General features: G+C 44.0%; 1 protein-coding gene across 2 annotated transcripts in view; it reads left to right on the top strand.

Annotated features, from left to right (window-relative positions):
- The first annotated feature begins 2,733 nt into the window (after positions 1-2,733).
- The window catches only part of LOC129813670 (protein Niban 1-like), a 101,833-nt gene continuing 91,281 nt past the window's right edge, over positions 2,734-13,285 (top strand). The window contains exon 1 of one of the 2 annotated variants that reach the window (XM_055866068.1): positions 2,734-2,845. In XM_055866068.1, coding sequence (XP_055722043.1) covers positions 2,761-2,845 — 85 coding nt within the window. In that variant the 5' untranslated portion in view covers positions 2,734-2,760. Of the gene's footprint in view, positions 2,969-13,285 lie in introns of both variants that reach the window. The other variant, XM_055866067.1, reaches the window with a different exon arrangement.

The following is a 13,285-nucleotide window of genomic DNA, read 5'->3' as shown; positions in this document are numbered from 1 at the left end:
ACACTAACGTCATTAGTGCCTCCATTTTAGAAAACAGTCAGACGGTATTAGTTGTTGTGTTTATGTTAATTCTCTAAAACAGTCAGACGGTATTAGTTGTTGTGTTTATGCTAATTCTCCAAAACAGTCTTATTAGAGGATCATGTGAATAGTCTTTTTCACAATGACAAGCAAGACTATGTTTTCACTTATCAGAGAGGACATTTCTTAAAAGTTACAGTGCAGGCTAACTCAAATGAACTGCTAACGTAGCTAGCTAGCTATCTAGCCAACTTTACGTTCTGTATAGATAGCTAACTAAGTGAATTAAAAATTACCGACCTACCTAACTTCATATAAGCTATCTTGATGTATTTATCACTGTAAAAAACAAACTCCAAATGCATTTGTAGGAAGCTAGCTAACAGCCATGGAGGAGGGTGAAAGGATAGCTGCCCCAACTGTCAAAGTGAGAGAGGAGGCTATTCTGGACAGGGCAGGTACTTTGGTATAGTTCCTGTCCCTAGAAGTGAGGACGGAGATAATAGTAACATAATATTCAGTGCGGTGTAATTTGAGTATAATGAAGTCTGTTTCTTGTGAGGTTTTCTGTCCTCAAATCAAATCAACTTCATTTGTCACATGCGGCGAATACAACAGGTGTAGTAGACCTTACCGTGAAATGCCGAATACAATAAGTGTAGACCTTACCGTGAAATGCTTACTGACAGGCCCTTAACGAACAGTGCCGTTCAAGAAGAGTTAAGAAAATATTTACCAAATAAACTAAAGTCAAGGGGTGTGAATACTTTTACGAAGGCACTGTATGCATCAGCAACCACAGCCAATGAAGTCACTGAAACCCTTAACAAAGAGCTGCAGTCTGTACATAGTCAAAGCTTTCCTTAAGTTTGGGTCAGTCACAGTGGTCAGGTACTTGAAACTCTCGACCCGCTCCACTACAGCCCCGTCGATATTAATGGGAACCTGTTCGTCCTGCCTTTTCCTCGATCCCCTCCTTCTTCTTGCTCACGTTGAGGGAGAGGTTGTTGTCCTGGCACCACAATGCCAGGTCTCTGACCTCCTCCCTATAGGCCGTCTCATCGTTGTCGGTGATCAGGCCTACCACTGTTGTGCCGTCAGAAAACTTAATGATGGTGTTGGAGTCGTGTTTGGCCACGCAGTCTTGGGTTAACAGGGAGTACAGGAGGGGACTGAGTACACACCCCTAAGGGGCCCCAGTGTTGAGGATCTCTGGCAGATGTGTTGTTGCCAGATGTGCATTGAAGTACAGATTGAATTTTGATTTATAATATAATATTACAATTATAATATTTATAATGCATGTATTATGTATTTATAACACATTCCAGCTGACTACCTCATGAAGCTGGTTGAGAGAATGCCAAGAGTGTGCAAATCTGTCATCAAGGCAAAGGGTGGCCACTTATAAGAATCTCAAATATAAAATATGTTTTGATTTGTTAAACACTTTTTTGGTTACTACATAATTCCGTATGTGATACCTTTGGCAAACCTTTCTAGAGCTCCGACTTTCAGAACTGAAGATCAGTGATGTCATGAATCGAGTTCCCAGTTGTCTTGAACGCCCTGAAATCGGATGTCGGAGATTTGAAAAACACCATTAGTTGAAATTACCATTAGTAACAATAATTTTAGAGTTTCTCTTGTCAGACAAAATAAATAAACCCGCCAGGATTAAGATATATATTGAGACAAATTACAGACGGTAGCCTACATGTATCAAAATATAATTCTGTTTATTGAACATGGAATGCATTTGAATATGATTGAAATAGGTCTAAGGCCTACTTTATTTATATTTGAATGCAGTCATCTCGGGGTTCCTTTGAAGCATTTTTGTTGATTGTTTGTATCAATTGAAAAGACATTGGGAACTGTAGGCTATTGTAGGAAAGATTATAAATCATGTGATTTTATGTTTAGCGGAGATCTTCTGTGTATAAAATGAAGCGGGAGGGGGAAAAAATAACGACGCACTGGTGCCGCATTCAAAACAACTGGGAACTCAGAACTCAGAAGTCGGAGCTGGGAAATCTCCGACTTCCGATTTCAGTGCGTTCAAGACAACTGGGAACTCGGAGCTCGGAAATCTCCGACTTCCGATTTCAGTGCGTTCAAGACAACTGGGAAAAATAGTTTTGAAAGGTCATCCAACTCTTTCCAGAGCTCCGAATTTCTGACCTGAAAATCACAGACTTCATGATTTGATTTGACCTCGCATTTTTCGGAGTTCCCAGTTATCTTGAAAGCACCATTAGCTGTTCTACGAATGGTCTGAGATTACAAGCGTTTTCGAGAGTAACGTTAATAACAATGGTTTAGGGGAAAAGCGTGGAGATTTAAAGATGCGTCTACGAAGATTCTAAAGATTAATTTAGCCTTAAGATGTTCTGGGGAAACTGGGCCAAAATTAGCAAAAAAATGTAATGAATTTAAACGACAAAAATAGTGGACCAAATTGGAAATATATATTTGAATAATTCAAGCACACATTTCAGCAGAAAGCGAACCATTGTAATAATAAAGTTATTTTAAAAACGTATTACAGTGACTCTTTCAATTTGTTAATCTGTATTTGCAGTGTATCTGTATAGATATAACTATATACAGTCGTTGATATATAGCCTAGGCTACATGATGAGATGAAAAACAACGATGTAAACGTCGCTTTTAAACCGGAATGCTTCTGAATACGGGTATTAAGGCGGAGCTGTAGAATGAGGAAGTTCCTACGGTATGGTAGTGGTTTCTTCAAGCGTGCTTCTCCACGTCCGTTCTCTGTCAGATGCCAGCATCGACACACTGAAGCGGTCCGTTGACGGTACGATAAACAGCTTCTTCGCATGTGCCATAGCAGTCTATCGTGGACTGAGATCATTTCATTTCACTATGGGAGCATCTTCTTCCAGTCTGCTAGATGAGACTAAATCCAACTACATCAGAGGTAAAATAACGTTACACTTATTGTGGGGGAATTATGTGTGCTCAGTACGTCATTGAAATTAGCCTACCCTTATCTGTAAAAAAATACAAAAACAACCGTTATTTGTGTTAGTTTTAAATTTTATCAATGAAAGGCGTTGCAATTTAATTTATGTATGTTTTTACAGAGGTCCATGTAGATTTGCTTCTCAAAATGATAAAGAAAGAGACAGAAATAGTCTGTTGGATTTTATATTATTATTTGGGGATATGCATAGAACACTTAACTGAAGGCTATGATAGGTGCAAGGGCTATGCGTAAACAATTCATTTGTTTAATTACTTAAAATCCCTCAGAACTGGGACACACCCATGTCTGTTACAACATATAATTATGAGAGAGAGAGAGCAACACAATTAGACCCAAACAAATCATGAGAAAACAAAAAGATAATTACTTGACACATTGGAAAGAATTAACAAAAAAGCAGAGCAAACTAGAATGCTATTTGGCCCTAAACAGAGAGTCCACAGTGGCAGAATACCTGACCACTGTGACTGACCCAAACTTAAGGAAAGCTTTGACTATGTACAGACTCAGTGAGCATAGCCTTGCTATTGAGAAAGGCCGCCGTAGGCAGACCTGGCTCTCAAGAGAAGACAGGCTATGTTCACACTGCCCACGAAATGAGGTGGAAACTGAGCTGCACTTCCTAACCTCCTGCCAAATGTATGACCATATTAGAGACACATATTTCCCTCACATTACACAGACCCACAAAGAATTCGAAACCAAACCCAACATTGACAAACTCCCATATCTACTGGGTGAAATTCCACAGTGTGCCATCACAGCAGCAAGATTTGTGACCTGTTGCCACAAGAAAAGGGCAACCAGTGAAGAACAAACACCATTGTAAATACAACCCATATTTATGCTTGTTTATTTTCCCTTTTGTACTTTAACCATTTGTACATTGTTACAACACTGTATATATACATAATATGACATTTGTGATGTCTTTATTGTTTTAAAACTTCTGTATGTGTAATAATTTCTGGGTGTAAAAATATCGGTGGAGTTAACACCAGTGTTGATTCTAATGGGGTTAACACCAGTGGTATATCTGAGTGTTGATTCTAGTGGGGTTAACACCAGTGTTAAATCTGAGTGTTGATTCTAGAGGGGTTAACACCAGGGTTATATCTGAGTGTTGATTCTAGTGGGGTTAACACCAGTGGTATATCTGTGTTGATTCTAGTGGGGTTAACACCAGTGATATATCTGAGTGTTGGTTCTAGTGGGGTTAACACCAGTGTTATATCTGAGTGTTGATTCTAGTGGGGTTAACACCAGTGGTATATCTGTGTTGATTCTAGTGGGGTTAACACCAGTGGTATATCTGAGTGTTGATTCTAGTGGGGTTAACACCAGTGTTATATCTGAGTGTTGATTCTAGTGGGGTTAACACCAGTGGTATATCTGAGTGTTGATTCTAGTGGGGTTAACACCAGTGTTATATCTGAGTGTTGATTCTAGTGGGGTTAACACCAGTGGTATATCTGAGTGTTGATTCTAATAGGGTTAACACCAGTGTTATATCTGAGTGTTGATTCTAGTGGGGTTAACACCAGTGTTATATCTGAGTGTTGATTCTAGTGATTCAATAGCAACCCACCTCTCTTCTGTAGATGAACCAATAGCAACCCACCTCTCTTCTGTATGTAACCCACTAGTAACCCACCTCTCTTCTGTATGTAACCCACCTCTCATCTCTATGTAACCCACTAGTAACTCACCTCTCTTCTGTATGTAACCCACCTCTCATCTCTATGTAACCCACTAGCAACCCACCTCTCTTCTGTATGTAACCCACTAGCAACCCACCTCTCTTCTGTATGTAACCCACCTCTCTTCTGTATGTAACCGACCTCTCATCTCTATGTAACCCACTAGCAACCCACCTCTCTTCTGTATGTAACCCACTAGCAACCCACCTCTCTTCTGTATGTAACCCACCTCTCTTCTGTATGTAACCCACTAGCAACCCACCTCTCTTCTGTATGTAACCCACTAGCAACCCACCTCTCTTCTGTAGGTAACCCACTAGCAACCCACCTCTCTTCTGTATGTAACCCACCTCTCTTCTGTATGTAACCCACTAGCAACCCACCTCTCTTCTGTATGTAACCCACTAGCAACCCACCTCTCTTCTGTAGGTAACCCACTAGCAACCCACCTCACTTCTGTAGGTAACCCACTAGCAACCCACCTCTCTTCTGTAGGTAACCCACTAGCAACCCACCTCTCTTCTGTAGGTAACCCACTAGCAACCCACCTCTCTTCTGTATGTAACCCACTAGCAACCCACCTCTCTTCTGTATGTAACCCACTAGCAACCCACCTCTCTTCTGTATGTAACCCACTAGCAACCCACCTCTCTTCTGTATGTAACCCACCTCTCTTCTGTATGTAACCCACTAGCAACCCACCTCTCTTCTGTATGTAACCCACTAGCAACCCACCTCACTTCTGTAGGTAACCCACTAGCAACCCACCTCTCTTCTGTAGGTAACCCACTAGCAACCCATCTCTCTTCTGTATGTAACCCACTAGCAACCCACCTCTCTTCTGTAGGTAACCCACTAGCAACCCACCTCACTTCTGTAGGTAACCCACCTCTCTTCTGTATGTAACCCACTAGTAACCCACCTCTCTTCTGTAGGTAACCCACCTCTCTTCTGTATGTAACCCACTAGTAACCCACCTCTCTTCTGTAGGCAACACCTCACTTTTGCACTGTTAGAAATTGTAAACTGATGAAGCAGTATATTACAGATTTTACAGTAAAACATACAGCAATTCATTACTGTGTCAAAGAGATTAGGTGGAGGCTTACGTGCTATAGTCCTACTCCACTAGCTCTACATTAGGAGTGCTATGGTCCTTGCTATAGTCCTACTCCACTAGCTCTACATTAGGAGTGCTATGGTCCTTGCTATAGTCCTACTCCACTAGCTCTACATTAGGAGTGCTATGGTCCTTGCTATAGTCCTACTCCACTAGCTCTACATTAGGAGTGCTATGGTCCTTGCTATGGTCCTACTCCACTAGCTCTACATTAGGAGTGCTATGGTCCTTGCTATAGTCCTACTCCACTAGCTCTACATTAGGAGTGCTATGGTCCTTGCTATAGTCCTACTCCACTAGCTCTACATTAGGAGTGCTATGGTCCTTGCTATAGTCCTACTCCACTAGCTCTACATTAGGAGTGCTATGGTCCTTGCTATAGTCCTACTCCACTAGCTCTACATTAGGAGTGCTATGGTCCTTGCTATGGTCCTACTCCACTAGCTCTACATTAGGAGTGCTATGGTCCTTGCTATAGTCCTACTCCACTAGCTCTACATTAGGAGTGCTATGGTCCTTGCTATAGTCCTACTCCACTAGCTCTACATTAGGAGTGCTATGGTCCTTGCTATAGTCCTACTCCACTAGCTCTACATTAGGAGTGCTATGGTCCTTGCTATAGTCCTACTCCACTAGCTCTACATTAGGAGTGCTATGGTCCTTGCTATAGTCCTACTCCACTAGCTCTACATTAGGAGTGCTATGGTCCTTGCTATAGTCCTACTCCACTAGCTCTACATTAGGAGTGCTATGGTCCTTGCTATAGTCCTACTCCACTAGCTCTACATTAGGAGTGCTATGGTCCTTGCTATAGTCCTACTCCACTAGCTCTACATTAGGAGTGCTATGGTCCTTGCTATAGTCCTACTCCACTAGCTCTACATTAGGAGTGCTATGGTCCTTGCTATGGTCCTACTCCACTAGCTCTACATTAGGAGTGCTATGGTCCTTGCTATAGTCCTACTCCACTAGCTCTACATTAGGAGTGCTATGGTCCTTGCTATGGTCCTACTCCACTAGCTCTACATTAGGAGTGCTATGGTCCTTGCTATAGTCCTACTCCACTAGCTCTACATTAGGAGTGCTATGGTCCTTGCTATAGTCCTACTCCACTAGCTCTACATTAGGAGTGCTATGGTCCTTGCTATGGTCCTACTCCACTAGCTCTACATTAGGAGTGCTATGGTCCTTGCTATGGTCCTACTCCACTAGCTCTACATTAGGAGTGCTATGGTCCTTGCTATAGTCCTACTCCACTAGCTCTACATTAGTAGGGCTATGGTCCTTGCTATAGTCCTACTCCACTAGCTCTACATTAGGAGTGCTATGGTCCTACTCCACTAGCTCTACATTAGGAGCTCTACATTAGGAGTGCTATGGTCCTACTCCACTAGCTCTACATTAGGAGCTCTACATTAGGAGTGCTATGGTCCTACTCCACTAGCTCTACATTAGGAGTGCTATGGTCCTTGCTATAGTCCTACTCCACTAGCTCTACATTAGGAGCTCTACATTAGGAGTGCTATGGTCCTACTCCACTAGCTCTACATTAGGAGCTCTACATTAGGAGTGCTATGGTCCTACTCCACTAGCTCTACATTAGGAGTGCTATGGTCCTTGCTATAGTCCTACTCCACTAGCTCTACATTAGGAGCTCTACATTAGGAGTGCTATGGTCCTACTCCACTAGCTCTACATTAGGAGTGCTATGGTCCTACTCCACTAGCTCTACATTAGGAGCTCTACATTAGGAGTGCTATGGTCCTACTCCACTAGCTCTACATTAGGAGTGCTATGGTCCTACTCCACTAACTCTACATTAGGAGTGCTATGGTCCTTGCTATAGTCCTACTCCACTAGCTCTACATTAGGAGTGCTATGGTCCTTGCTATAGTCCTACTCCACTAGCTCTACATTAGGAGTGCTATGGTCCTTGCTATGGTCCTACTCCACTAGCTCTACATTAGGAGTGCTATGGTCCTTGCTATAGTCCTACTCCACTAGCTCTACATTAGGAGTGCTATGGTCCTTGCTATGGTCCTACTCCACTAGCTCTACATTAGGAGTGCTATGGTCCTTGCTATAGTCCTACTCCACTAGCTCTACATTAGGAGTGCTATGGTCCTTGCTATAGTCCTACTCCACTAGCTCTACATTAGGAGTGCTATGGTCCTTGCTATAGTCCTACTCCACTAGCTCTACATTAGGAGTGCTATGGTCCTTGCTATAGTCCTACTCCACTAGCTCTACATTAGGAGTGCTATGGTCCTTGCTATAGTCCTACTCCACTAGCTCTACATTAGGAGTGCTATGGTCCTTGCTATAGTCCTACTCCACTAGCTCTACATTAGGAGTGCTATGGTCCTTGCTATAGTCCTACTCCACTAGCTCTACATTAGGAGTGCTATGGTCCGTGCTATGGTCCTACTCCACTAGCTCTACATTAGGAGTGCTATGGTCCTTGCTATAGTCCTACTCCACTAGCTCTACATTAGGAGTGCTATGGTCCTTGCTATAGTCCTACTCCACTAGCTCTACATTAGGAGTGCTATGGTCCTTGCTATGGTCCTACTCCACTAGCTCTACATTAGGAGTGCTATGGTCCTTGCTATGGTCCTACTCCACTAGCTCTACATTAGGAGTGCTATGGTCCTACTCCACTAGCTCTACATTAGGAGTGCTATGGTCCTACTCCACTAGCTCTACATTAGGAGCTCTACATTAGGAGTGCTATGGTCCTACTCCACTAGCTCTACATTAGGAGCTCTACATTAGGAGTGCTATGGTCCTACTCCACTAGCTCTACATTAGGAGTGCTATGGTCCTTGCTATAGTCCTACTCCACTAGCTCTACATTAGGAGTGCTATGGTCCTTGCTATAGTCCTACTCCACTAGCTCTACATTAGGAGTGCTATGGTCCTTGCTATGGTCCTACTCCACTAGCTCTACATTAGGAGTGCTATGGTCCTTGCTATAGTCCTACTCCACTAGCTCTACATTAGGAGTGCTATGGTCCTTGCTATGGTCCTACTCCACTAGCTCTACATTAGGAGTGCTATGGTCCTTGCTATAGTCCTACTCCACTAGCTCTACATTAGGAGTGCTATGGTCCTTGCTATAGTCCTACTCCACTAGCTCTACATTAGGAGTGCTATGGTCCTTGCTATAGTCCTACTCCACTAGCTCTACATTAGGAGTGCTATGGTCCTTGCTATAGTCCTACTCCACTAGCTCTACATTAGGAGTGCTATGGTCCTTGCTATAGTCCTACTCCACTAGCTCTACATTAGGAGTGCTATGGTCCTTGCTATAGTCCTACTCCACTAGCTCTACATTAGGAGTGCTATGGTCCTTGCTATAGTCCTACTCCACTAGCTCTACATTAGGAGTGCTATGGTCCTTGCTATGGTCCTACTCCACTAGCTCTACATTAGGAGTGCTATGGTCCTTGCTATAGTCCTACTCCACTAGCTCTACATTAGGAGTGCTATGGTCCTTGCTATAGTCCTACTCCACTAGCTCTACATTAGGAGTGCTATGGTCCTTGCTATAGTCCTACTCCACTAGCTCTACATTAGGAGTGCTATGGTCCTTGCTATAGTCCTACTCCACTAGCTCTACATTAGGAGTGCTATGGTCCTTGCTATAGTCCTACTCCACTAGCTCTACATTAGGAGCTCTACATTAGGAGCTCTACATTAGGAGGTCTACATTAGGAGCTCTACATTAGGAGCTCTACATTAGGAGCTCTACATTAGGAGCTCTACATTAGGAGCTCTACATTAGGAGCTCTACATTAGGAGCTCTACATTAGGAGGTCTACATTAGGAGCTCTATATTAAGGAGCTCTACATTAGGGAGCTCTACATTAGGAGCTCTACATTAGGAGCTCTACATTAGGGAGCTCTACATTAGGGAGCTCTACATTAGGGAGCTCTACATTAGGAGCTCTACATTAGGAGCTCTACATTAGGAGCTCTACATTAGGAGGTCTACACTAGGAGTTCTACATTAGGAGGTCTACATTAGGAGGTCTATATTAGGGAGCTCCATATTAGGGAGCTCTACATTAGGGAGCTCTACATTAGGAGCTCTACATTAGGAGCTCTATATTAGGGAGCTCTATATTAGGGAGCTCTACATTAGGGAGCTCTACATTAGGAGGTCTACATTAGGAGGTCTACATTAGGAGGTCTACATTAGGAGCTCTATATTAGGGAGCTCTACATTAGGGAGCTCTACATTAGGGAGCTCTACATTAGGAGGTCTACATTAGGGAGCTCTACATTAGGAGGTCTACATTAGGAGCTCTACATTAGGAGCTCTACATTAGGAGCTCTACATTAGGAGGTCTATATTAGGGAGCTCTACATTAGGAGCTCTACATTAGGGAGCTCTACATTAGGAGGTCTACATTAGGAGCTCTACATTAGGGAGCTCTACATTAGGAGCTCTCATTAGGAGGTCTACATTAGGAGGTCTACATTAGGAGGTCTACATTAGGAGCTCTACATTAGGAGCTCTACATTAGGAGCTCTACATTAGGAGCTCTACATTAGGAGGTCTACATTAGGAGCTCTACATTAGGAGCTCTACATTAGGGAGCTCTACATTAGGAGGTCTACATTAGGAGGTCTACATTAGGAGCTCTACATTAGGAGGTCTACATTAGGAGGTCTACATTAGGAGGTCTACATAGGAGCTCTACATTAGGAGGTCTACATTAGGGAGCTCTACATTAGGGAGCTCTACATTAGGAGGTCTACATTAGGGAGCTCTACATTAGGAGGTCTACATTAGGAGCTCTACATTAGGAGCTCTACATTAGGAGCTCTACATTAGGAGGTCTACATTAGGAAGCTCTACATTAGGAGCTCTACATTAGGAGCTCTACATTAGGAGGTCTACATTAGGAGGTCTACATTAGGAGCTCTACATTAGGAGCTCTACATTAGGGAGCTCTACATTAGGGAGCTCTACATTAGGAGGTCTACATTAGGACCTCTACATTAGGAGCTCTACATTAGGAGGTCTACATTAGGAGGTCTACATTAGGAGGTCTACATTAGGAGCTCTACATTAGGAGGTCTACATTAGGAGCTCTACATTAGGTAGCTCTACATTAGGGAGCTCTACATTAGGAGGTCTACATTAGGAGCTCTACATTAGGGAGCTCTACATTAGGGAGCTCTACATTAGGGAGCTCTACATTAGGAGCTCTACATTAGGAGCTCTACATTAGGAGCTCTACATTAGGAGCTCTACATTAGGAGGTCTACATTAGGAGGTCTACATTAGGAGCTCTACATTAGGAGCTCTACATTAGGAGCTCTGATTTAGGGAGCTCTACCTTAGGAGCCAAGTGGTTTGGCTAGTTTATTTTTGTAAGAGAAGATTCTCCCTCAGAGCTGGTATGAATCCTTGTGCTTCCTTTATCCCTCTGCACTCAGGTACCTCCAGGACTCCTCTGCTTGTCAGCTTTTATGGGGCATGACATATTTGCACTAAGGTGTCCAATGTACACACATCTCTCTCTCTCTCTCTCTCTCTCTCTCTCTCTCTCTCTCTCTCTCTCTCTCTCTCTCTCTCTCTCTCTCTCTCTCTCTCTCTCTCTCTCATTTGCTTTGGCAATGTTAACACATGTTTCCCATGCCAATAAAGCCCCTTGAATTGAATTGAATTGAATTGAGAGAGACAGACAGAGAACGAGAGAGAAAGAGAGAGAGAGACAGAGAGAGAGAGCGAGAGAGGAATTCAACAGGAAACCACTATCTCTTCTCTACATCCTCCGACCCTCAGTATTTGATCTCTGGTCTTCAAGCTAAATAGTGGAGACCTCTGGGATCGTGTAGAGGACTAACTGTCTGTGGCCTGTCAGGCTAAATAGTGGAGACCTCTGGGACTGTGTAGAGGACTAACTGTCTGTGGCCTGTCAGGCTAAAGAGAGGAGACCTCTGGGACTGTGTAGAGGACTAACTGTCTGTGGCCTGTCAGGCTAAAGAGAGGAGACCTCTGGGACTGTGTAGAGGACTAACTGTCTGTGGCCTGTCAGGCTAAAGATTAGGGAGCTCTACATTAGGAGGTCTACATTAGGAGCTCTACATTAGGGAGCTCTACATTAGGGAGCTCTACATTAGGGAGCTCTACATTAGGAGGTCTACATTAGGAGCTCTACATTAGGAGCTCTACATTAGGAGCTCTACATTAGGAGGTCTACATTAGGAGCTCTACATTAGGAGCTCTACATTAGGAGCTCTGATTTAGGGAGCTCTACCTTAGGAGCCAAGTGGTTTGGCTAGTTTATTTTTGTAAGAGAAGATTCTCCCTCAGAGCTGGTATGAATCCTTGTGCTTCCTTTATCCCTCTGCACTCAGGTACCTCCAGGACTCCTCTGCTTGTCAGCTTTTATGGGACATGACATATTTGCACTAAGGTGTCCAATGTACACACATCTCTCTCTCTCTCTCTCTCTCTCTCTCTCTCTCTCTCTCTCTCTCTCTCTCTCTCTCTCTCTCTCTCTCTCTCTCTCTCTCTCTCTCCTCTCTCTCTCTCTCTCTCTCTCTCTCTCTCTCTCTCTCTCTCTCTCTCTCTCTCTCTCTCTCTCTCTCTCTCTCTCTCTCTCTCTCTCTCTCTCTCTCTCTCTCTCTCTCTCTCTCTCTCTGTCTGTCTGTCTGTCTGTCTGTCTGTCTGTCTGTCTGTCTGTCTGTCTGTCTGTCTGTCTGTCTGTCTGTCTGTCTGTCTGTCTGTCTGTCTGTCTGTCTGTCTGTCTGTCTGTCTGTCTGTCTGTCTGTCTGTCTGTCTGTCTGTCTATCGAACAGACCAGTTCCCTGTCTGGCTGGCTGGCTGGCTGGCTGGCTGGCTGTCTGTCTGTCTGTCGAACAGACCAGTTCTCTGTTTGTCTGGCTGGCTGACTGGCTGGCTGGCTGGCTGTGTGTGTGTATTCTAGACATGCCATTTTCAACCTTTCCCAGACTCTCTAACATGATGTCATTGGTTTCTGGCACTCTGCTCAGGGCGTACTGGCGGGATGTTATCTCCTCCCATCCCCTGGGTCTCTTTTCTCCTCTCCTCTCTCTGACAGTCCAGTCTCCTCTCTCTGACAGTACAGTCTCCTCTCTCCTCTCTATGGCAGTAGTCTCCTCTCTATGGCAGTAGTCTCCTCACTCCTCTCTCTGGCAGTACGGTCTCCTCTCTCCTCTCTCTGACAGTACAGTCTCCTCTCTCCTCTCTCTGACAGTACAGTCTCCTCTCTCCTCTCTATGGCAGTAGTCTCCTCACTCCTCTCTCTGACAGTCCAGTCTCCTCTCTCTGGCAGTACAGTCTCCTCTCTCCTCTCTCTGGCAGTACAGTCTCCTCTCTCCTCTCTCTGGCAGTACAGTCTCCTCTCTCCTCTCTCTGGCAGTACAGTCTCCTCTCTCCTCTCTAAC

This window comes from Salvelinus fontinalis, chromosome 17 (genome assembly GCF_029448725.1).
Source record: "Salvelinus fontinalis isolate EN_2023a chromosome 17, ASM2944872v1, whole genome shotgun sequence".
NCBI lineage: Eukaryota > Metazoa > Chordata > Actinopteri > Salmoniformes > Salmonidae > Salvelinus > Salvelinus fontinalis.
This window is presented reverse-complemented; position numbering and strand designations above follow the sequence as displayed.